This window comes from Colletotrichum truncatum (assembly GCF_014235925.2).
Source record: "Colletotrichum truncatum strain CMES1059 chromosome Unknown Contig_0005, whole genome shotgun sequence".
NCBI lineage: Eukaryota > Fungi > Ascomycota > Sordariomycetes > Glomerellales > Glomerellaceae > Colletotrichum > Colletotrichum truncatum.
The window spans coordinates 1,990,212-2,012,675 of record NW_027222402.1 but is presented as its reverse complement, the minus strand read 5'-3'; the positions used below and the strand labels follow the sequence as shown (position 1 = coordinate 2,012,675).

The 22,464-nt window shown below is 48.2% G+C and overlaps 6 protein-coding genes across 6 annotated transcripts; 4 read left to right on the top strand and 2 right to left on the bottom strand.

The window, feature by feature from the left end:
- Positions 1–173: 173 nt before the first annotated feature.
- CTRU02_208621 (Sodium:dicarboxylate symporter family protein) lies at positions 174–1,717 on the bottom strand (the record flags this gene model as incomplete). Its single annotated transcript, XM_036733252.1, has 2 exons — positions 174–1,339; positions 1,429–1,717. 2 exons carry the CDS (start codon positions 1,715–1,717, stop codon positions 174–176), a joined length of 1,455 nt encoding a protein of 484 aa, XP_036575009.1.
- CTRU02_208622 (uncharacterized protein) lies at positions 1,467–1,646 on the top strand (the record flags this gene model as incomplete). The annotated part of the gene is made up of 1 exon (XM_036733253.1): positions 1,467–1,646. One exon carries the CDS (start codon positions 1,467–1,469, stop codon positions 1,644–1,646), a length of 180 nt encoding a protein of 59 aa, XP_036575010.1.
- An 8,931-nt stretch (positions 1,718–10,648) lies between the features above and the next one.
- Positions 10,649–11,806, top strand: CTRU02_208620 (transposase; the record flags this gene model as incomplete). Its single annotated transcript, XM_036733251.2, has 1 exon — positions 10,649–11,806. One exon carries the CDS (start codon positions 10,649–10,651, stop codon positions 11,804–11,806), a length of 1,158 nt encoding a protein of 385 aa, XP_036575008.2.
- Positions 11,807–12,533: 727 nt separating this feature from the next.
- Positions 12,534–13,855, top strand: CTRU02_208619 (Zinc metalloproteinase nas-5; the record flags this gene model as incomplete). The annotated part of the gene is made up of 3 exons (XM_036733250.1): positions 12,534–12,836; positions 12,892–13,038; positions 13,097–13,855. The coding sequence occupies 3 exons, from the start codon at positions 12,534–12,536 to the stop codon at positions 13,853–13,855; spliced, it is 1,209 nt and encodes a 402-aa protein (XP_036575007.1).
- A 2,168-nt stretch (positions 13,856–16,023) lies between these two features.
- CTRU02_208618 (aryl-alcohol dehydrogenase AAD14) lies at positions 16,024–17,184 on the top strand (the record flags this gene model as incomplete). The annotated part of the gene is made up of 1 exon (XM_036733249.1): positions 16,024–17,184. One exon carries the CDS (start codon positions 16,024–16,026, stop codon positions 17,182–17,184), a length of 1,161 nt encoding a protein of 386 aa, XP_036575006.1.
- A 198-nt stretch (positions 17,185–17,382) lies between these two features.
- On the bottom strand, positions 17,383–18,823 carry CTRU02_208617 (uncharacterized protein; the record flags this gene model as incomplete). The annotated part of the gene is made up of 5 exons (XM_036733248.1): positions 17,383–17,702; positions 17,759–17,829; positions 17,886–18,030; positions 18,094–18,460; positions 18,530–18,823. The coding sequence occupies 5 exons, from the start codon at positions 18,821–18,823 to the stop codon at positions 17,383–17,385; spliced, it is 1,197 nt and encodes a 398-aa protein (XP_036575005.1).
- Between the last annotated feature and the right edge of the window lie 3,641 nt (positions 18,824–22,464).

Here is a 22,464-nt window from a genome sequence, read left to right as displayed (position 1 = left end):
TATAAGACGAAAGGCTCCCGTCCGAGGGAGCCAAAAATCAAACGACATATCACATGCAAGAATCTGCAGAAACTGATATTGATCAAAAGATTGAATCAAATTGGTATTCGCTCCATTATACACCACACACTATCTATCGCACACAGAGACTTCACACAGCCCCCGAGAGTTTCTTAAACGCGCTCATCGTTCTGTCTAACCTCAGTGATCTCCTCCTCTGAACCATCTTCAGGGTCGGTGATGCCAGTCATCTTGGTAACGATGACTGCGGCGAAAAGATCACCACTGACGTTGGTCGCAGTACGGAATCGGTCGATGAACCAATCAATGGCAACGACGACACCGTACATTCCGCTGGGCGGGATGCCGACACTGGAAGCGATCATGACGGTCAGGACGAGAGAAGAGCTAGGGATAGGGGTTGTTCCGATGGATGCCAAAGTCGACAGCAGGAGGATGATGATGTAGTCGGCCGCGTTCAGGACGTGGCCCTGCGTCTGGGCAAGGAACACGACGACAATGGGGAAGTAGATGGCCGTTCCGTCCATGTTAATGAGGCAGCCCAAAGGCACGGCGAACTTGGTCACTGTGACAGGAACCTTCAGTTTCTCGCGGGTGCAGCGCATCGTGACGGACAGGGTGGCGGCCGAGGAGGCGGTACCCCAGGCGGTCAGCCAAGCGGGCGAGCACGAGAGCCACAGAGTGTATGGGTTCTGGCGAGTGAAGGCGACGAAGATGATTGGCAAGACAACGAAGAGGTGGAGGAACATCGAGCTGATGGCACCACCCATGAGAATACCCAGGTTGACACCGATGTCGTTGATGTCGAGCTTGAACATGTTGGGCAGGATCAAGAAGAAGACTCCGATGGGCGCGAGTTTGATGAGGAAGGTGATTATAACCATGATGAGGGTCTCGATTTCACGGACAGCCTTGACGATGGAAGAGCGACCGTCGCGATCATCAAGGAGGTAGCCCACCACGACGGCACTGACAAGGACAGCGAGCAAGTGGTCGGAAGCGAGCGCGTCGACAACGTTGGCGGGAATGAGTGAGTTAAAGAGTTCAGTCACTGTTGCAGGGATGTCTTGATCCTGGCGGTCTTTGTAAGTTTCCTGGTCTTTGTCGGACATGCCATCAACAGCGATCGACTCGGCCGAGGCGACGTTCATGAGGCGCGCCCAGACCTGGGAGGTCATGATGATGGAGTGGACAATGGCGACGATGGTGGTAATGACATAGTAGCCGATGGTCCATTTGGCAAGTTTGGCGCCGCCGTTTGTGATTTCCTTCAGTTTCTGGACGGCGAGGATCATGGCTGTGACGATGAGGGGCAGGACTAGAGTCGTGTTAGTTGCCGGCTCTGAGAAGGGAGGAAAGCCCATGCCAAAACATGAGCTCTTGTGTCAACAAGTTTTCACAACTTACCAACAGCCTTGAGGGCCCGCAGCCACAGGTTACCAGGGATGATTAGGATAGTGGTCGCGGCCGAAGGGATATCAGGGTGGGCCGACTTGACACCCAGACCGATACCGACGGCGATGGCAGCGGCGATGATAATCTGGACCGCGGAACCAGGCTCGATGACCGGATGCCACCAAGGCTTCTTCTCGTGCACCGACTCTCCCGACGTGACGGAGGCCTGAGGCTGCACCTGTTCCATGGAGGAGTTCTCCTGGACGGGCTTGTTGGCGGTGCCCATCTCTGTCTTCTCCATCTTGATTTACTTTACCGAGCCGAAGATGAGAAAATTCTCTGTCAACGAAACAGTACAACTATTGTTGGCGGACGAAGAAAAAGCAAGATTCCTGAGATGAGAGCCGTAACAAGGTCACTGCCACGCTGGGAAGGGGGAAGGACGAAGAAGAGAAGAGGGAGGGCTAGAGACCCTGATTAGCGGTTGAAGGTGGGATATATACACATACGAAGCCCGGTCCGTGGGTCAAGTTGATCCCATGGGCGAAGAAGAAGAGGAGGCAAGTAGTGGTCTTGTCTATCAGTGTGGCGAGCTGGGACCGGACCGGCTGCATGCGGCAGAAAGACCAGGTTTGGATCACATCCTCGGGAATAGGGTGGTCTCCCAAGAAGGGAGCTCGCGTGCGTGACCGATAGCTAGGCTGACTGGCGAACGGGAGGGCAGAAGAGGGCCAACTAGAAAGGAATTTCACCGAGATAGGGTGGCATATCTCTTCCGCCAAGGGAGGGAATCAGAGCTGGGAGAGGGCACAGCAATTGGCATTTTTCACGCGAAAGGAAGGTGTAAGAGGATCCATTCCATCCCCGCGTTACCCACCAGTCGCGTTCTATGGAAGACTGGGCGGCTTGGAGTGGTTTGGTCGATCCACGGGCTTGGATTGGGGAGCCTGGGATGTTAGGTGAGTCTCGGCAAAGATACGTGGGAAGCACGAAAGGTTGCGAAGCAAACACAGGGAGAGGAGGAGGTGTGTGCGCGAGCGTGTATTACTGGGGTCCTCGGGGTCAACGTGCTTTGGTGGGGTGGAAGCCTCGAGTCGACATCAACACAAGGCGAAATTGAGGAAGAGTGGGAACGACTCCCCTGAACCCTATCTGTTTGGAAGGGAGTGGCCAGAGAAGACACCAAGAGATAATGTAATGGAGACTAACTGGTCGAGTCAGCCCGCTCCGTTGGGGTATTCGTCTGGGTATTGGTCTTGGCTCGAATGTCTGCTTGGCGGTGACGACGGGGCTGATAGTAGGATTCAAAATGAACCTTGCCAGCTTGTCGTCGTCAAAAGACATGCGCGAAGAGCCTCAAACCCAGATCGCAATGTTGCAGCCTCGACAAATCGCCAGACTACCAACTCACCAATTGCTCGGAGACAACTCTTAGCCGATGGAAGTTCCAGAAAAAACCCTCTTGAGAAAAAAAGCTTCAATTCCCTACGAGGGGGAGGGTTTTGATTCCGCCAGAAGTACCCCACAGACCATGCATCTAATCAATGTCTCCCCATATTGACAGCTGACAATTACTAGATGACAGCCAGCCAGCCAGAAGGTCCCATCAGATGCTGACCAAACTCATCTAGGAGAAGGATTGACATCCAAGAACGTCCCAAGGCTCGTTACCAGGAGCACCAAGAAGACCAAGAAGACCAAGAGAAATTGCCCGTACACCAGCATAAGACATGACTCTAGGACGACGTTGGCACATGGTGGACAAAACGTTTATTGGCCAGCCATGGCGGATGCCGTGCCGCGCCGAGCATTGCCGAGAGGCTCGGCGGGAACTGGGGGTACGAAGGTCGGGGGATGGCTCCGAAATTTGGACTTGGGGGGTGGGGAGAGAAAAACTCAGCAAGGAAAATGTCTTGGCGTGTTGCCGGAGCTCTGGTGTGCTCCTGGCTTTCCACCCACTTCCGCCCGACTAGCCAGCTCCCTCCATACTTCCCGCCTCCAACCAGCGGTAGCCGTGGAAAAGCGTCACATTTTGTATGCAAGCACATGTGGAATACGCCCTAGTACTGGCCGAAGGGCGCCGCTGATGGCGACCGTTCGTTCGCCGGTTCCGGTAGGAAAACGCCTTACCCCCGGTCGGAACACACTCGCTCATTACGTACATTGTAACGGCGTACAGGGAATCCATGTGGGTAGCCGACCGTCGAGTGTTATCGGCGGACCAGAAGCTAGGTACGGAGTCTAGTGAGTTTGGCGACTTGGGGATTCGGCTGGGGTGGGTGGGTAGAATGTCTGACCATTGACGTTCGAGTTGTCGAGCTTGTCACCCCGTTGTATGGGGATTCTTGAAGATGAGACTTGTTTCTTGGTATTCCAAGATGCCTGCTTCTCGCCACTTCTTGACAGTCTTGTCAATCTGCAGCTGGCCATGCAGAACAGAATATGATCGGAAAGAAACTCTTGTCATACGGGACTCACGTGCGGGGGTGGCTTTTGGAATCTGGGGTTTTGGCATTCTTTGCGAATAACAGAACAGCTCCATCGTGAGGGTGGTTGTTTGCTAGGGATATTGCTTTCACCTCGGACTCCACATGAAATCAACGAAATTGCAGGTCGGGTCGAGAATTTTTTTTGCAAGCGGTGACACCCATGGAACAGCTAAATGGGCCCACAACGGAGGCAATCAACAACCTCAACGAAACTCGTAATTGCATTTGCAAAAAGTCCCCCTCCTCTTGTGCAACAGGAGACCGTGAGCGACTCGTACCCGGATGACTTCCGGTGGCCAATTCGCACTCCACCGATGGTCATACTCAAGGATAGAAGCGGTGATGAGATGACAAGTCGGTCAAGCCTATGATAGTCTCCTCTGCGTGAAGTACCGACATTCTATCCATGTCCCCGGATCTCGCCATTCTTCCCGTCAAAACCATGATGCAGTGGTGCCGATCTCGCACGTACGGATGATGCAGGCGAAGCCTTAGGACGTGAAGTGCCACGACGCCAAGGTGTTCGGCGAGATCGCGCGCCCAAGTGATGACTACCGATCGTTACGAGGACTGGGCGCCGATGTCTGGGCACTTCGATCATGTTCGATTTTCCTTCTCTGGATGGAGTCCCAGTCGTACCCCTAGCGTCTCATGCAAACCTTTGAGCATTTGGCATGGCATGCGTAAGTCCAACGCCGAGAGTCGTAAAAGTGGCAAAACAAATCATGGTCCTACGGAGTGGTAAATATGAGCTGCCCAAGTCCACTACATTCTAGACCACAGAATTACAGATTTACCTACGAGTTTAACCACACTTTTCTCGTATCCCAAGTTTCATTCACTTCTTTGGCTTACAGAAGCAGCATGCTATCCAACAGAGGGCTTCGGGTCAGTGTTTACTGTCTTGTTTGCATATGCTGGTATGGCAAAGTGATAGATGCCGGCCGCGGTATTGAAAGCGCAAGCCCAGTGGATTTCAAATTGTGGTAGGCTAGCCTGACATAAGAATATGGATCAACAAGTAGGCGAGGGGGTTTGTTAGTTGCATGGCTTTCCGCAACTATCTTACCTGATATGACCCTGGATTATGAAGCTCATGATTCATCGTTTGCATGTTGGGGGGTTAGCTACGGCCAAGAACAGTTACTGCTAGGCTTAGATGCCGTTACAAGATAGTTGAAGACAATTTCGAGCACTCTACTGTAGGAGCCTGTAGAAAACTTAAAGTAACTACCTGGTAAGCGACGGTTATGTTCGCAACTTTGAATTAGTGCCTTCGTCGTCGATCTTCCCTTTAGGTATCATTACCTTAAGATAACACAGGAGTTAAATACTCTGTTATTAAAGCATGACTGTAATAAGTACTTGCTACCAAAGGTATCGTCTAGACAACATGCCTTTTTGACGAGCTTGGCCGTTAGTAACAAGAGAGTTGGACTAAGTTCGGAGTTCCTATCGTTTCTGGAGTCAATCGTCGCCAGCTTTGTCATTGCCGTCCGTAAATATTTCGTTTCGTGCGATACAATTCACGACCACGCGATAACAAATCATTGTGCAAGTTTCAAAAAAGAACAGAGAAGTTGCATTTTGTTCTATTATCGTTGTACTGCATCTACCACCACAGCTTGGATAAAAAGATAAAGAGGGAAAGTTCCACGACCCGCGCTAAGTTGGAGGGTTGAAAATTCCAGCGGTCAATAGAAGCGTATCTAAGTTCAGTTTCATCCCCAAGTCCCACTCTTATTTCCAAAGCCTCACTTTAGAAATGATTGCAAACAGAACCATTCTGCCACCTAAAGCTGTTCTCATTGAAAAGGCAAAGGCACAATTTCTTGAACTATGAAGGAACAATCATTAACAACCGTAATCAAACAGCCAGTTCCAAACGTGAAAAGCCAAAACTGAGACCGATGAAAGCTGTGAGAGTTGACTTACAGCAATAGACTAATATGTCGGGGATTTTCCGCAGAAGTTACATTCGGAACATAGGCCCACCATACTTTGCGTTGCCACCGCAACCGTCCTGATGGGGGAACATGATAGCGGGAGTCGACGATAAAACAGTCGTCCGGTCGGTCAACGATCCTTTATCTCATCGAAACGTCAGGCTTAAGGGGATGGGGATACGATTAGTCGCTGAAAACTGATGTGCATCGTTGTGTGAAGGCCAATGCGCCTGGCCTTAAGGTACGCAGAGCCTTTGCGTTAAGCAAACTTCTTGCACGCCGCTGCTGTTATATCTGACTGTCGAGGTATACGAAGAACAGCCATCGCCGCTATACGACGGTTCATCCTCATCTAGGGGTAGCTAAGTAACTCGAGTAACGAAGTTCGTCCTCCAGGCAGCATGGAAGGCCAACCAGATTGCATGATTGATCTGCTTAGCTGCGGATGTGGAGATTCAAAGGTGGGAGGTTGCCCGTGAGTTTCAGACTGACGCTGAAGAAGAATCTTCTTCCGTTGTGAGAATCTTAGTACGCAATCATCTAATCTCGGCATGCCGTTCCAGGCCAGTCCTTCAAGTCTTGCCGTGTCTTCTCCCTTTTGAGGGTTAAGAAAACCCAAACGGCGGGTTCTTTGCAACATCATTGCATTGGTCGAACGAGGACGCTTGTTGTACCTTGAAAATTCGGGATACTTGAAGAATAGGCCACAATTGTCGCTATCTGAGGTGCAGTTGAACATATAGAAGCGCCAGTATATTGTTCAAAGTGATAGAAATATTGTTAAGGGCGACGCAAGATGAACATACCAACAAATGTGCCCCTAATTTTGTCTTTATTATCCGGCGTGCCGAGCAGTCCTAGACGCGGATATGGAGGACTCACCAGAAGACATGGATCTCAAAAAGATTGCCAGATGTGCTGAATGCAGCCCTACGCCCCTCCAATGTCGATGCCCCTATCACTAGCATGCTACTTAGACTATCAGTATACGCTGTGCATAGGCCACCACAGGATCAGAAGCGTTTACAGCTGCTGCCTTGGTTTGCAGCGCGCCTCCATATGCCGCATAAGCGCTCTGGTTGTGGACAAATTTTGTGAATTCACGGGTTCTTAGGAAAAGATTGTCAAATCTATCCCACATGAAGAATCCAGAAGTGAAAGAGTTACACACTATTATAGTACTTGCTAAACCGCCTCCTTGGTTGCCTGTCCTCAAGGCTTCCATAAGACATATTGACCACTGCTGTGGTCTTGTCTTGGGGTTGTCGTGGAGAAGCGGCGACCCAGCAGTCCAAATAAGAAAAGAGGACCTAATAAGGCTGTGGCTCTGGGACCATGAAATTCGCTTTCGATGTTGCCTGATGCCAAGGATCGATGCATGGGTATTCTAAACCCAACCTTTCAAACCGATGGTTTGATGCGACCTGGGCAGGCTAAGTCTAGAATTATAATGAATACCACGTTGCGTGGGCCTACGGCCATTTAAAGCTACCAAATCTTCCCTGAAAGCTTGAGCCGCCCGAAAGTAGAAACGTTCTATGGCCCGACTTTCCTTCTACGAGCAAGTTGCCGACCCCTAAAACGATAAAGGCAACAAAGCTTCTGGGTTAGACACTGCAGAACTGCCATCATTGTCTGGAGACAGGGAGCTAGAGGTGTGGTGTACCTTCCTTTGTTTCATTCAGTTTGGTAATATTGTTGGCAGCCTTGTTTATCGTCTGTGATTGCTTGAGCTCAAAATCCTTATTGCTTCTCGCAAGTTGCGTTCATGAATTTCATTGTTTTCATAAGTTTGTGAAATTCGGGGTTTCCTAGAATTATTCTTGTTGAGCTGACTATTATGTAGGTGATGGTTGCTGCTGGTGGTCCTCTTGAGGCGGTTGGCACTGCGGCTACTGAAGCCAGATGATGGTTTGACTGCACTAGCAGCTTGCACTAGCAGCTCTGCCAATGAAACAGGCGACAGGACAGAAGACTCTATGATCTACTCATTTCACTTCCGACCTCTTTTTCGATGGTTCCCTGACGCCAGCAGCTATCTCTGCCAGCAGATGCTGCAAATGGAGTTTGACTGGTGTGTGTCATTGTGACGGTGAAGTTGCTAAGGATACATTCGGCTTTCGTGGTCATCGCTACCTAGGTGGGTGGGTTTTCAATTGGGTAGTTGACGATAGCTTCGATGATCAATAAGTCGAAGTAGGGTAATAGTACAACGTTAGAAGTTGTGCTGTTAGCTATGATGATGTGAATCTGGCCAGCTCATTTTCCCCCGGAAGCCAAGTTTGTTAGATAGTTCTCCAACGTTGTCAGGCAACATATTCCAATTTGTAAGCGTGAAATGGACTTCCCTGAATTCACAACTGTCTGAAATTGGAGACTGGAAAGAGTTTATTGCTAAAGGTTAACTACATAGGATATTGGTCATAGGTAGGCATTGCATCTCTTAAGATAACGCCACTCAAACTCACCTTGGCACTTCGAAAATGCATATTTTTGTTAGTCAATGAACAATCCTAATGGTTGATCTCGTCGATTTGAAACAGGAGGTGGCGGGACGTTTCCCTTGAAAGTTTTTCATAGCCCGGCAACATGTTTACCTCTGTTAGCAAGAGCCCAAAAAATGTGATTTCTGTAAAAGTAACGCAATAGCAATATGTTACTTTAAATACTGCAAGTCTTACCCTTGAAATTGGAGACCTGAGCGCAGGCTTTTGCCAGTTCCAAGAATGCAGTTGCGACCTTGCTCCATGTAGCAGAACTACTCGCACTCCTGACTAATGGACATTGCAACCACAAAACATGATTCGTCAAGTTGCCACGGTTTGCTTTGATATCTACAATGAGTTTATCAAGAGTCTTTCACATGCGCTGAACAACAGAAACAAAAATAGATAAAAAGAGAGAAAAAAAGCCAAGAAGTACTAGTTTTGGTGTAACGTTTTGTTTTCAGGAATGTAAGGTTTGCCTTCCTCGTCATGGCATAGATGATTCGGGCTTATCGCGATGGTCTCCTGGGTTGTCAAGCATGCAGTCCACCTTGCCGAATCCAAACCACTATGTAGGAGAGAAAACGAGAACGTAAACGTTGGATAATAAAGTCGACACCCGGCAATGCCGATTGTCTATTTTTGTGTTTAGGACGGAGTAGATTGAGGTCGATCTCAATTACAAGTCAGTCGAGTGTTGAAAAACTCCACTGCCGAAGGTGCATCTGCGTGACAATCTTATCCCATCACTCATTAACTGCGGCTGAACTGCAGTGCATGACATGCTGGCACTCGATGAATCACAGGGATACACCATACTAAACAATCCAATCAAAAATTGAGAATTTATTAAGATCTTGGGGAAAACTGGGCCATAATTGTTACGGCCAGCTAACTGACAGTGGGTTTGTGTTAGCAGTAAGTCAGGGATTGAGAGTAGTAACAGTCGTTCCGTGGTCCTGGTCGAATAGATCGTAGATCTTCAAAGGGCTTGGTGATCAGTCAAGGCCTCAACAAGAGTCGTAGAGTAGTTCGTCACTTAGGATAGCTGAAAGTACCGGTGAGGGTAGTCACGAAGTTGATTGCTGAAGAACTAGGAAAGGTAGGACTCGAGAGGACTCGAGTCCCAACTATATACAAGTCTGGTTCCATGCTGAACACTTCCTGATCCTGGGGGACCGACACCCAGGACGTCGGTCCATCGCCATGGACCGCCCTTGGCACCGTCGGTCCTGTCCCAGGACCGCTTATCGTCCGTCGGTCCTGCTTATCGTCACGTGACCTGTATCCTAGTTCTTCCGTTCCGTGGGGGTTGTTACGACGTAACGGCTGACGGCCGTCCCTATAACCGCTGAGCCCCTGCGGGGTCGTCGTCAGTGGTCTGTTAACTGTCGGGTCGTAACAATAATGTAGATCTTTAATGCTGCAGCGCAACTACAACTGATGGCGTCCTCGAGCCTCGAGTCAGTCAGAATAAAATCTGTTACAGCCCCTCTAGTCCTTAGCAGTTCAAAGCTATAATATCACCCAAACCAGCAGATGATTAGTTATCAAGAGTAGTTAGGTTAGCCGTCGAGCCAAAAACTGCGCCGCGCGCTTTCCGAAAACGCCGACTTGTGGCTCAATTTTTGCCAGGCAGTTAGTTGGGAGTGCGGGGAAAGCCCTGTTGCACGAACTGATCGACGTAACGTCGCACACCCACTTCTCGCACACCCCCACATTTCGCACACCCATAAATCGCTCATGTGGAATTTTACCCTCTTCAACATTCTTTAATATCTTCACCACTTTTACAGCGATTATTATAATTCTTTGAATAGTTACTCTTATACGCTTAATGGGCCAGTATACGGAAACAGAAGTCAATCAAGCTCTCAATGCAGTTGCAAGTGGGCAGAGTGTCCGAAAGGCAGCTCATGATGCTGGAATTCCACCATCAACCCTCCAGTCTCGATTAAAGGGTTCACAGGCAAGAAATGTAGCTTTCTCTAGCTTCCAGAAGCTATCTCCAGCACAGGAAAGTCACTTAGCTGAATGGGTGCGTATCCAGGCGGCGTTAGGGCTGCCGCCAACACATCAACAACTCAAGGAATTTGCCCAGCGAATCCTAGACATCAGAGGCACTACCCAGCCACTTGGGAGAAACTGGATTCAGTTCTTTATTAAGAGAAATCCATCAATCAAGGTTCATAGAGCTAGAGCCATCGATTCTAAGCGTGTCAATGGGGCCTCAACTAATGTAATCAGGCAATGGTTTCAACAACTCGCCCTTCCAGAGATCAAGGCGATCAAACCACATCATCGCTATAACATGGATGAAACTGGTATCCTAGAAGGCAGAGGATCAAATGGCTTAGTACTGGGATCATCAGAAAGCTCATCAATGCGAAAAAAACAGCCTGGGTCTCGGGCTTGGACAACTATGCTTGAGTGTGTCTCTGCAACTGGTCAGGCGCTTCCTCCACTTGTTATTTATCGAGGGAAATCGGTTCAACAACAATGGTTTCCTCTTGATATCCATAAACGTGATATTTACAGTGGTTGGAAGTTCACAGCAACTGAGAATGGCTGGACTTCAGACTCTACAGCTGTGGAATGGCTTGAGAACATCTTTATCCCTCTGACTAAGCCTGATCATCCCTCTGAGCAGAGACTATTGATCCTAGACGGTCATGGCAGTCATGAAACAACAGAATTTATGTATCTCTGTTATAAACACAAGATATATCTCCTTTTCCTACCGCCACATACATCCCACGTTCTCCAACCTCTAGACCAAGCAGTCTTTGGGCCTCTCAAGGCGACCTATCGAAAAGAGCTTGGATACCTCATTCAACACAACGATTCTACAGTTGTAGGCAAACGGAACTTTCTTACCTGCTATGGAAAAGCACGCCAGATGGCATTTTCAAGCAAGAATATCAGAAGCGGCTGGAAAGCAACAGGACTATGGCCCATTTCGATAGCTCGACCGCTCATGAGCCCTCTACTGCTTGAGAATGCTTCCAAGCCCTCAAAGCCAGGCTATTCTACGCCTATGAGGGCCTCTGATGGTGGAAAAGACGAAAACTGGGCATCTGCTACATCCATAGTAGCCTGGTCAACGCCCAAGAAGACAGTTGATCTATATGATCAACTTAGCTTATTCAGCAAGTTGGATAAAGATCAGCAAACGCAGCGACTGTTGTTTCGGAAGGTTCAAAAGGGATTTGATGAAAAGGACTATCAATTGGCTACAGCAGAGAAGAAGATTGCAATGTTGGAAGCAGAAGTTGAGGCTGGAATGGTACGGAAGCGGCGTAAGGTCCAAATGAGCCCAAATTCGAAGTTTGCCAACATTGAGGCAATTCACAAAGCCCAAATTGAGGCTGGCGAAATTGAGGATAGCTCAGATGAATCTAGCGAGCCTGAATTACCTATTAAAACTGGCGATAGTATCACAGTTGCAGGAGACGAATCAGACTTATAGTTATGAAGTTGATGAATACCTCATGATGACCCAATTTATGGGTGTGCGAAATGTGGGGGTGTGCGAGAAGTGGGTGTGCGACGTTATTAAAAAGCTCTCTTATCATACTAGATACGAGCAAGACTTTACCAACCGGTTGCAATGCCTCATGGGGCTTACTCCATAGTTTATTTCTTGCAGGCTTTTGTTACTCTACTCGCCCTTGGCATACCAAAGTCTTGGCCCTGTGTCCTTCTAAGCATAAACTGTAATTTTCATAGATCTTTACCGTAATGGTGAGAGCTGTATCATAAATCCCCGAGTTTCTAGATCTTGATTGTTCGGAGGGGACGGAAAGTGTCTGCTAAGGCATGACGATTCAAGCTAAGACGTTGAGTGACTTTGACATGAACCCGCAAGTGATCATTCGGGCCCATTCTTAAAATACCCGTTTTTTACATTAAGAATAAACTTTGCCTGACAAACGGCATTTTTCGGACGAATGCCACTCCGTTTGTTTACCCCTGACAGTTGCGAATTCATAAGTATATAACATCATTCATTGTTCCAACCATGAATGCATCGATTGCCTTTAGTCGCAGATTACACTCTTTCAAATCTCTCTTGCGGCGCTTTTGCCATACATCCATTCGCTAAACCTTTGCTTGCAATTCCTACCATTCTTTCGGAACAGTATAGCTCACTTTCTTTTCAGCAAACGAACATCCACTCTTTTAACGTTATCGACATGGCGTCCATGACGCTCAAAACCGCTGCGGCTGTGGCCTTTGTGCTATCGCAGCCAGCTCTTGCTGCTATATTTCCTCTCAGCATTGCCAACCGTTCCGAAATCGAGGCCATACCGTTAGAAAAGCGCGGTGCCATGGCTGCTTATCAAATGTGGGCTGGTGCAGAGATTCCATACATCTTGGAAAAGCTGCCCCACGATTTGTCGGAGAGTATCCGCGGTGCCATGAGGCAGTGGGAACAGTCCACCTGCATCCGATTCTTGCCCAAGAAAGACCAAGGTGCCTGGGTGAATTTCAAGAAAGTAAGATTAAAATAAGAAGGAAATTTGGAGTTGCATACTCACAAAGACTTTCTAGTATGACGAAGGTTGCTACGCCCAGGGGTTGGGGTCTCCCGGCATAGGTGAACGCATAGTGAACCTCGACTACCCAGACATATGGGAGAAAATTGGTGCCTTAGGAACTTATAAGGCTTGCATGGAGGCTGGAACTCCTGGACATGAGGCAAGTGATAAATTGTTCGGATTGACGGTGGAGGGCTAACAGGTTGTGTGCGAAACAGCTCGGGCATGTGATCGGACTCGCTCACGAACAACAGAGGCCTGATCGAGATCAGTATATTCGCATTTTGACAGACCGCATCCAGGAAGACTTTTTGGACCAGTTCACCATAGACAGCGATGCGGATACTTCTGTGCCATTTGACTACAACTCGATCATGCTTTACGATACCAAAGCCTTTGCTAAGACAAACAGATTCACCTGGCTGACAGGTGAAGGAGGCTTGAAGCACACAATGGAAACGATCACAGATAAGCAAATCAATCCTTGGAGCAGCCCTACGGCGAATGACTTCAAAGCCGTCAACGACGCCTACAAATGCGAGGAGTACTACACACGCACAATCCCCGAGTGCTTGGCGGGGGCTATTCCAGCCAACACAGACTTTTCGTCATACACTTTCATCCTAGACAGCTACACGGAGAAATACATGCGCGAAAACGGTTATACCCATGTGGCTGCACACCAGAACTGCCGCGCCAACACACTCAACCAGGACACCGACAACTGGGGTTTCACTCCCCTCAACGGCTGGGGCCCCCGCTCCCCATACAAGGTCACCACCAACCGCTGCAAGAAGGACTTCGACCGCCACGCTAGCCGCTATGAGGTTGCTCTTTGCAAAGGAGACAACGAGGGTGCTTGCGATATCAAGTGCGGTTTGCGTCGTGTTTGCCCATACGATGGCAACAACAAACAAGTTGATAGTAAGGCTATTGATGTTGTGGATAACAACCTCTGGGTCTGCCATCCTCACTAGGCCACTGATGTTGATTGATTTGTGAGATTTCCAAGATTGTGGGTCAGGCTTGGTGAAGTAAGGCGTTTGTAAATCGAAACCGTTTTTGCTGTTATACAATGTTTTCGGTAGACGCAGTCCATAATGGGAGTTACGGCATTAGCTGTTAGATACGCAATATAGAGTTGAGATTGGCCATCTTAAACCACAGAATTCGCCTAAATGTGCCTATACTCCATGTCTCAATCAATTTGTCTTGACTACTTAAATCCATGTCGCTTTTTCGTTTTGAATGCTATGCTGTGGAAACCCCACTTTTGCCACTCGAGGATGACATTATCCTGTTCAATCAGCCTTCAAATCCGGCCACCTCATGTCAACAGCAAGTCCGTTTAGCTAAGGTATTGTACCATCAAATGTATATGTCTTAAAAAAGTCCTTGAGAAGTTTAGAAAGGATAGGACAGCAGAGACTAAATGAAACACAACAGCGAAACGTGTGCGATTGGTGTTGGGATCACAGGGTACCCGTAAAGTGGGATAACCTCTTGAGGGGAGAACTGGCGTCTGTTTTTGTGTCCGATGTCTAAGAAGTTAAAGCAGAAGTGCTGGAGGAAGTGATCGCGGATATTACACCCCGTCTGTCAGGCAGCCGGCAACGGAGCCATTTCAACCGCGGAGTTCCGGCTATTGCAACAATTGGATCTTCCAAGCAACTTTGATCGGCCTAAAGAAGAACGCCCTAGAACAAAGCACACAGTCCTCTTAAATTTAAACATAACAATGATGCTTTGTAGATTTTTCGTACAGCTATGTTTCGTCAAACTTGTCGATTGCAGAAGCAACTTAGGACTTGTATATATCGACAAAGCATTTTGAGAAAGTTAATCATTCAATTAATCAGAATCCCACCAGTAACTACAGCAGCATTCAAAGCAGACCAATATGTCAACCTCCAACACCTTCACTTAGTGGCTAAGCACAAAGCTGCGAAGAGAGTTGCGCGCTTGTTACACTATTGCACTTGGGCACTAATCGTTTTTTCTGTCCTGTGATATGAGTGGATGATCCATACAAATTAGAAACAAGCGGTATACCTAGTCGTTTTGTCAAATCATGCTTTGATTCAATGCAAGACCTGACAAGTGCTGCTCTGACGAAGTTGCCTGCCCCAATAGCTCCCACACAAGAACATCGTACAAGGTGCTTAGCACTGCCTTAGTTGAGAGAGACTCTAATGAGACAATGAGTGAGATCCTTAATTGTTGTAGTATAGTTTCTTTGCAATTCGATTTACTCAGAGCATGATTCAATATTCAAACAGTTGATGGTTTGGTCAAGTCCCTATTTCCGTTCTAAAGTCCGACCTGATGACTTTGCATCGCCAGCGGGATTCCCCATAGTTCTTAAAAACCCCATAACTTTGCAAGGATATGCCATGCAAAGGCGCCTTCTAGCCCTGCAGTGCTAACTGATTTCCTACCACAGTAAGGAGCTTTACTATTCAAGTAATTCGTTTAACCAGAATGGTTTGTCAAGTGCGGAACTGTCAAAAGTCCGCGAGTTCCGGTCTGGCCATGTGCAGACGATTTACAGGATGACCGGCTTGCCTGCGGACTGTTTTGTTGGCGACTTCGCCCCGGATGCCGGATGTCTGGGAGAACACAACGCCAAAGCAAAACTATTGGCCAAAAACGGGTTCGGCAATCATGAAAGCTCCACAGACCACCTTGAGGATGGATCCAAAGCTCCAGTCAACGTCCACCGAATCTACGGACGGAGCGCTTGGCACCCACCCGGTTTCCGCTTTTGATCACTGTGATATCAGAGACACCACGAACATATGGGGTTTCAAGACTGAGTTCGCAACTACGATGCGTATGCTGGAACGTCATGAGAAGCACAGGGCACAGACGGATCAGAGCCAGACAGTGGCCCTGCGATTGCATGCGATGATACCCTGCATGTGCTCTCGGACTTTACCCTGTGCCCGGAACCCATCAAACGCCCGAGGTCCATCGACGGGAGTATTCATAGAGTTAAGGTTAGTATAAAGAGGACGGTTGAAAGTTACTCATGTTCAGTATACCATCATCTCATCTAAGTCTTCCTTTCTCTCGATTCCGGCAGCTCTTCTCAGTCTAGGTTTACCAACTTCCCAATAACACAACGTTTGCACCTGTTCTCAACATGTCGGGCCTTCAAACTTTGTTTGCACCGGCTCCCGAGCCCAAAACCGAACTCGGTCGCTATCGTATTCTCTCATCCACGGCCGGTGTCAGGGTCTCCCCGCTATGCCTGGGCGCCATGTCCATCGGCTCCGCGTGGTCGTCCTTCATGGGTTCCATGGAGAAAGAAGACTCATTCAAGCTGTTGGATGCGTTCGCTGATGCCGGTGGAAACTTCATCGATACCGCCAACAACTACCAGAATGAAGAGTCTGAAAAGATCCTTGGCGAATGGATGACAGCCCGCAACAACCGCGACATCATGTTCATCGCTACCAAGTTCACTACCCAATATCGCAAGCAAGACGTCGGACAGGGCAAATGCGTCAACTATTCAGGCAATCACAAGAAGTCGTTGCATCTCTCGATTCGCGACTCTCTGAAGAAGCTGCAGACCGATTACATTGACCTGCTTTACGTCCATTGGTGGGACTGGACAACGTCCATCGAGGAGCTGATGGATTCCCTCCACATTCTTGTTGAGCAGGGTAAGGTCTTGTATTTGGGTGTTTCCGATACGCCCGCTTGGGTTGTTTCTGCTGCGAACACCTATGCAAAGGCGCACGGGAAAACTCCCTTCTCTGTTTATCAGGGTCGCTGGAACGTTCTGATTCGCGATCTCGAACGCGACATCATCCCTATGGCTCGTCAGTTCGGCATGGCAATCTGCCCATGGGACGTCCTGGGAGGTGGCAAGCTGCAAACGAAGAAGCAAATTGAGGAACGTCAAAAGGCAGGCGAGGGCTTGCGCGCCATGTTCGGAAATGAACAATCCGAGGATCAGCGCAAGGCAAGCGAAGTTCTTGAGGAAGTGGCCAAGGAGCAAGGAACTGAAAGTATCCAGCAAATTGCCCTGGCTTATGTTATGCAGAAGGCTCGTTACGTCTTCCCAATTGTTGGCGGTCGCAAAGTCGAGCACTTGGAAGACAACATTAAAGCCCTCAGCATTCGCTTGACGGAGGAGCAGATCAAGAAGATTGAAAGTTTTAAGGAATTCGATATTGGTTTCCCTATGAACTTCATCTTGGAAGATCCTCGGGAGGGTGGGCCAACAGCTCCTTTGGTTGCTGCATCTGCCCCGATAGCCTGGCAGCGTTACGGCAAGGCAATTGGCCATGAGTAAATATCACAGTGATACGTATTTAAAGAAATGTAAACTTAAAATTCAGGATTGGGGTTCAATTCAACTCAAGTATTCATTAACCATTATCATCATCGCTACATTTGGTGCTTTCATTTGTGTGTAGGTTTTGTGCCATTAAGTCGTGATCTCAGCATCAAGCCAAGGATCTAAGCCGTAAATAAATTATCATAAACAGTGCTATTTTGCGCCCTTTGAAACCAGAGTTCTCTGCGAATCTGCAGATGAAGATCCGGAGGATGATGAAGATGCTCCTGCAGTCGACATTGAGGCCCCCGATGATGCAAGACGCAGTTTATCCTCAGGTATCTCTGCGGATCTTGCTGAAACTCGTTCTGAACGTCTTGTAGATTTCCTGACTCTCATTTTGATTGCGTCTGGTAGGTACCGAGTTCTTACCGCCGTATCACGGAGAAGAACTCGCAGTACCGGGAGAGTAGCCACCATAATTGTTATTGCTGTCTCAGCCGCAGCCCACACAGCCAACTGAGCTCCGCCGTCTGAAATACCGAGTTAGCTAAGCAAAGCAGTATATATGGTTCCCAGTAAAACTCACGAGAAAAATCTCCCGTCGTATCAGTCACAGATTGCATGAAAGATGCTTTCACAAACGCCGCAACGCCAGCCCTGTATCAAATTAGAAAGATCTTCGACAACATTGGATGAAGACAGAAATCACTTACAGCACACCCATGCTAAGAGCCACTGACACACCAATCTTTTCTTTCTTGCTCAAGGTGATTCCAGATGACTCTTCCGCCGGCGTTGGGCGCATTAGAATCAACCAAGGAATGGCAGCGAGGGCTAGATCCAGGAGACCAGAATAAACTGGAAGATATAATCAGTTGGCCTGCTTGGTAGCATTGAAGAGAACGAATGAGAGAGACTTACTGCTGACAAATATTCCAAAAGATACCACCCATTTCAAGTCGTAACACGTTCCGGGGCCGAATGGTTGCCATCTCTTTTCCAGAGGCACACAACCAATCCAAAAAGAGAGTGACGCAAAGGCGAAGAGCAAGTTCATCGATATTATGGAGAACCAAACAAAGGCCTTCTTCCAACCATCGCACATCCGCAGAAGCGATATAGCAAATGCTGTTTTGCTCCAGACTTGTCCAACAAATGAGCATGTGATGGAAGACAGACCGACGACTGCTAACGTCGATATATTCTCGATGGTCAGAGGAAATCCAGCCCGTCCAAACCGTGACTTGATAATAAACTCATTCAGAGAAGCATCTGTGGCAAGAACGACCTGAATACAGACTTGGTGTTAATGTCTGAAAGATATCACTATGCCTGCGGCGCAGCTGACAACACTCACCCAAGAAGCTACCAGTAGCGCATCTTCAAAACGGAATTTGGTGTAGGAATATGATATCTTGCAGTATAATCTCAAAGCCAAGAAGACTGCTGAGAGCACAACTAAGATCCATAAAACGGTCTGGATGGACTCGGCGGTAGAGTCGTCGTCGGCTCGGATGTTGAGTGATAGCGTTGCCGTATCCAATTCAGCCTTCGTCAAGCTCGTTACGTTCATAGACAGTGCCAAGGTGTCCAACACCTTTGCCCGGCTTCCTGCACAATGCTCACATCCTCGAGGGGGCACCACTGCCATGTTCGGTTTCCGAATCGGATATCGAATGCTCAGGTGACAGCAAGACCTTCGAACACAGACAACCAACACATGAAGTGGCAAGAAGGTGGAGCGCACACTTTTATGTAGGAGTTTAATTGACCACGAAAGTAGTGGCGTCTATCATTGGCAGGCCGATGCAACTCCTGCCTGCCCCTCCCTAACGGACTAGTGAACAGCGCCGTTTCATGAAGACCACGTGGAGATCGATCGGGGCCCGAAGAACTGACAAGTTGCTGCCAGGATTATCATGGCTAAACAGGTTCTTGTCCCCAAGGACTTTCGCATCACCGCACTGAGCGGACAAGGCCGCGTCCGAACAAGCACAGGCCAAGCCAACACCAGTCAGTCGGCAGGCAGTTAGTTTGCAAGGCAAACGGCAGAGCACGGACTAGTGTTTGCGGCTTTTTGGAATCCTGTGGTTCCGTGCACCGCCAGAACGGATGCCTGGACAAAGAATCCCATAGGTTTCTTTTCAAGGAGATGGGGACCCTGTCTCGCAAACCCAAAGTCATGACTGCCAAGATAAATGCCTAGTAATTGGTCTCCTTCATCCTGGTTTGCCGACTCCCTCAGGTATGGAGTTGTGGGGACTTTGTTTACCATCTCTGCCCGTTCCGCACTACCCCCGTCCGGCTGAACTGTGAACCTATGGATGCCTTATTTGAGTTATCACCACTGTCACAGACGTGTCGCGACTGGAGGCTGACCCTGGAGTGCACGGCCTGTTGATGGGCCACCGAGGTCTTATCTTTCGAAAAGTCTACTGCTTTCATCAGATGCGTGGCACATGCTGGCCTGGGCATCCCCATACCTGCGTCAACGTCTCCGTTCCCAAAGCATGCTTCTTCTCCCTAGCTCGTTGACTAGTGTGACAAGTCCTGGATCATCTCTTATCCTTATTCGGGAGACAACACTTCCGCTGCACATCTGCTGCAAGATTTTCTCCCATCTTTATAGCCAACGACTTGTTCAACTCGCGGCAATGGTGAGGTTGTGAAGGAATGGCACTAGAGTGATAGCTATCAAGCATCAAAATAAACAACGGCGGGCCAAGGCCGTGCTTCAGGCTTGACCTTTGTTCCAAAGCGCGGCAAACATCTGTTTTCCCAAAGATAGGTTCTAGATTAAGCCATACAAAGTCCAATCGAAATCACTCCGCAACAGAACATATAGATGCCACAGGTTGATCTTGTTGGAAAATTCATTAAAACGGTGGCTAATGTGGGATTGCTTTCGTATGAAATTACTTTGATACGACTGACAAGAGCGAGTGCGATACGATTTGGCGATACGGCGTATCCTTCTCCACCTAATCCTTGACACTACTGTCCCAAGTCATAAGCGCAATACCGTGATGGAAAGAGAACTTGATGATGGAAAGAGTTACCGTTCAAGTTCTCTTTTGGGATGAATTCAACAAAGCACGTAAGCGACACTCCAGTGTGAAACTCTACGGGTCCCGTCTATTACCGACTCCTCCTGTAGAATCGGCCGAGCCCCCTCTACCTGCGACAAATCGGGAAGTGTTGTGCCGGTGATAGGATCGTCCGAAGAAAAGACCTCTCCGCATGCTTCGTCGATAGTCAACCCATCGAGGCCTCTCTCTGCTCTCATATAAGCTGATTCGCTGTCAGGAAATCTGCATTTCGCAGCGGGGTTTAGGTCGAAACGCCAGAGAGTTTTGAAAGAACAAGAGCTACCGGCGAGAAGAAGACGTTGGCGAAGAATCTGCATCGCCTTACATGAATAGAGCGATTACAATTTGCGTCTTGTTCCAACCTGCAGCTGCAAGGCATTTTTCGGCGTCCTAAGTATTTGGTTATGCACCTCAATGTTGCATCTGATCAAGTAGTTGTCACTGATTTCAATGTACTAATCTGTAGCTGCATGCAAGAGGTCCGCGGCGCATACGCACCACTTTGACTTGCATCTTGCAGAATTAGCGTCGTTCCCAAGGTGACAGTCTTTCACCAGGTCCCATTAATAGCTCTGCAAGAGCAGCACTGCTAACGCGATGTGCATGGTTCCCGCCACCACGTTTATTTTAAGGTGCATCTTCAAACATATCATGTCTATGTTCATTGGATAAGCATAATTATCTTTGACGCGGGTGTAGCCTTGCAGGTGACGTGCCGCTGATCACGTAAATCAAACACGACTTTAATTTAGGGCATCCTGAACATGCGCTGGGGCAAGGGTTGTTACCTGACATGTAGTCGTGAACATCGGGATATGAGCTACGCGCCAAGGGTTTTGAACTTTAAATTGGCAATACCATGCACCATATGGTAGGATTGGCAATTTTTGACTTACATCCATTGCAAAATCTGAGAAACAGCAATTGAAACGGGCATAAATCTGCTGAATATTGAGTTGGGGGCTACTTATCAAATCAAGCTGGCAAATGAACCGGTTGCATCCAGCTTCTTTTATCCAGAAATGTGGAGATAATTAGCAGATATTGTTACTTTGGCGTTTCTTTCTTCTGTCATTGGAGAATACAGTGGTGCTTCTAGATAAGCATAAAATACAGGTTCCTTATATCAAGTCAACATGGACCAGGGGCCACGTCTTGACGCTTGATAATTACAAGGTCTGTGAATGGGAAACTGTGATTGTAGAATACAATTTCCGGCATTAGGAAGCGTCGGCGAGCCGAAATACTTCGTTTCAGAGACCTATTTCTTTGGATACATTGATAGGCTGAAATGGCGGAGCAGCCGGCTAATGGTTAGTTCAAAGTTTCCTGAGGCTGAGTTATAGCCGATGGCATCAGGCCACTCGATGAGGTTAAAAGAAATGCCAGAAGCTGCTGGGTATGACAGGTAGACACTGGAACGAGGTGGGCGAACAGTTCTTAGGACATGCGTGGATACCACACAACACCACACAAAAACTGCTGGCCGTCTCGTGCTCTCCCCATCACGTGCCCGAGGGAGTAACTACTACCTACAACCAACCTCTGAACGCCTTGATGGATTTGGAATAGAGAATTCCGTATCGTCACTTATACGTTTTGAACTGAGTATGGTATGCCTTGTTTGCTTAGTGGTAAAGCGACCTCTTCGGGAGACTTACAAAAATCACCTACCCTAACAAGAGCGAGTGTCTTTTTTAACTATGTGATAACTCCTTTTGAATTATGTGTTGTCTGTGCGTGTCTGCCGATATAGGTCTCCCTGATTAGGCCTACGGAGGCTCCCTGTTTTTTTCTTTCTTCCTTTTGAGGCTTTTCCTAAGTTCTTCTAACATCATCCCCTCCCAATGATCAGAAAGAAAGAGCCGAAACGGAATAAGCAGATATACCGCTATCCTAACGTGCCCGGTTCCAGCAACTGGTTCTCGGAGTCGGGCCAGAGTATTTGCCGAAGCGGGTGGTCTGATAGAGGATGGAACCGAACTGAACTGAGCTGACACGACTTTTGTAAAAATGACAAGTCATACATGAATACGATTTGATCAGGTGCTTGAGTCTATTGAAGCTTCAATAGAAGCCCTCCCGCAGGTGAAGTTTTGAAACATTTGTAGAGTCGGAATGAATTGTTTATCTTCCATCTCATGGTCAGGTCCAATTGTCTCTCTGCTCACCCACATACCTTGATCAACATTGAAATTCCTTA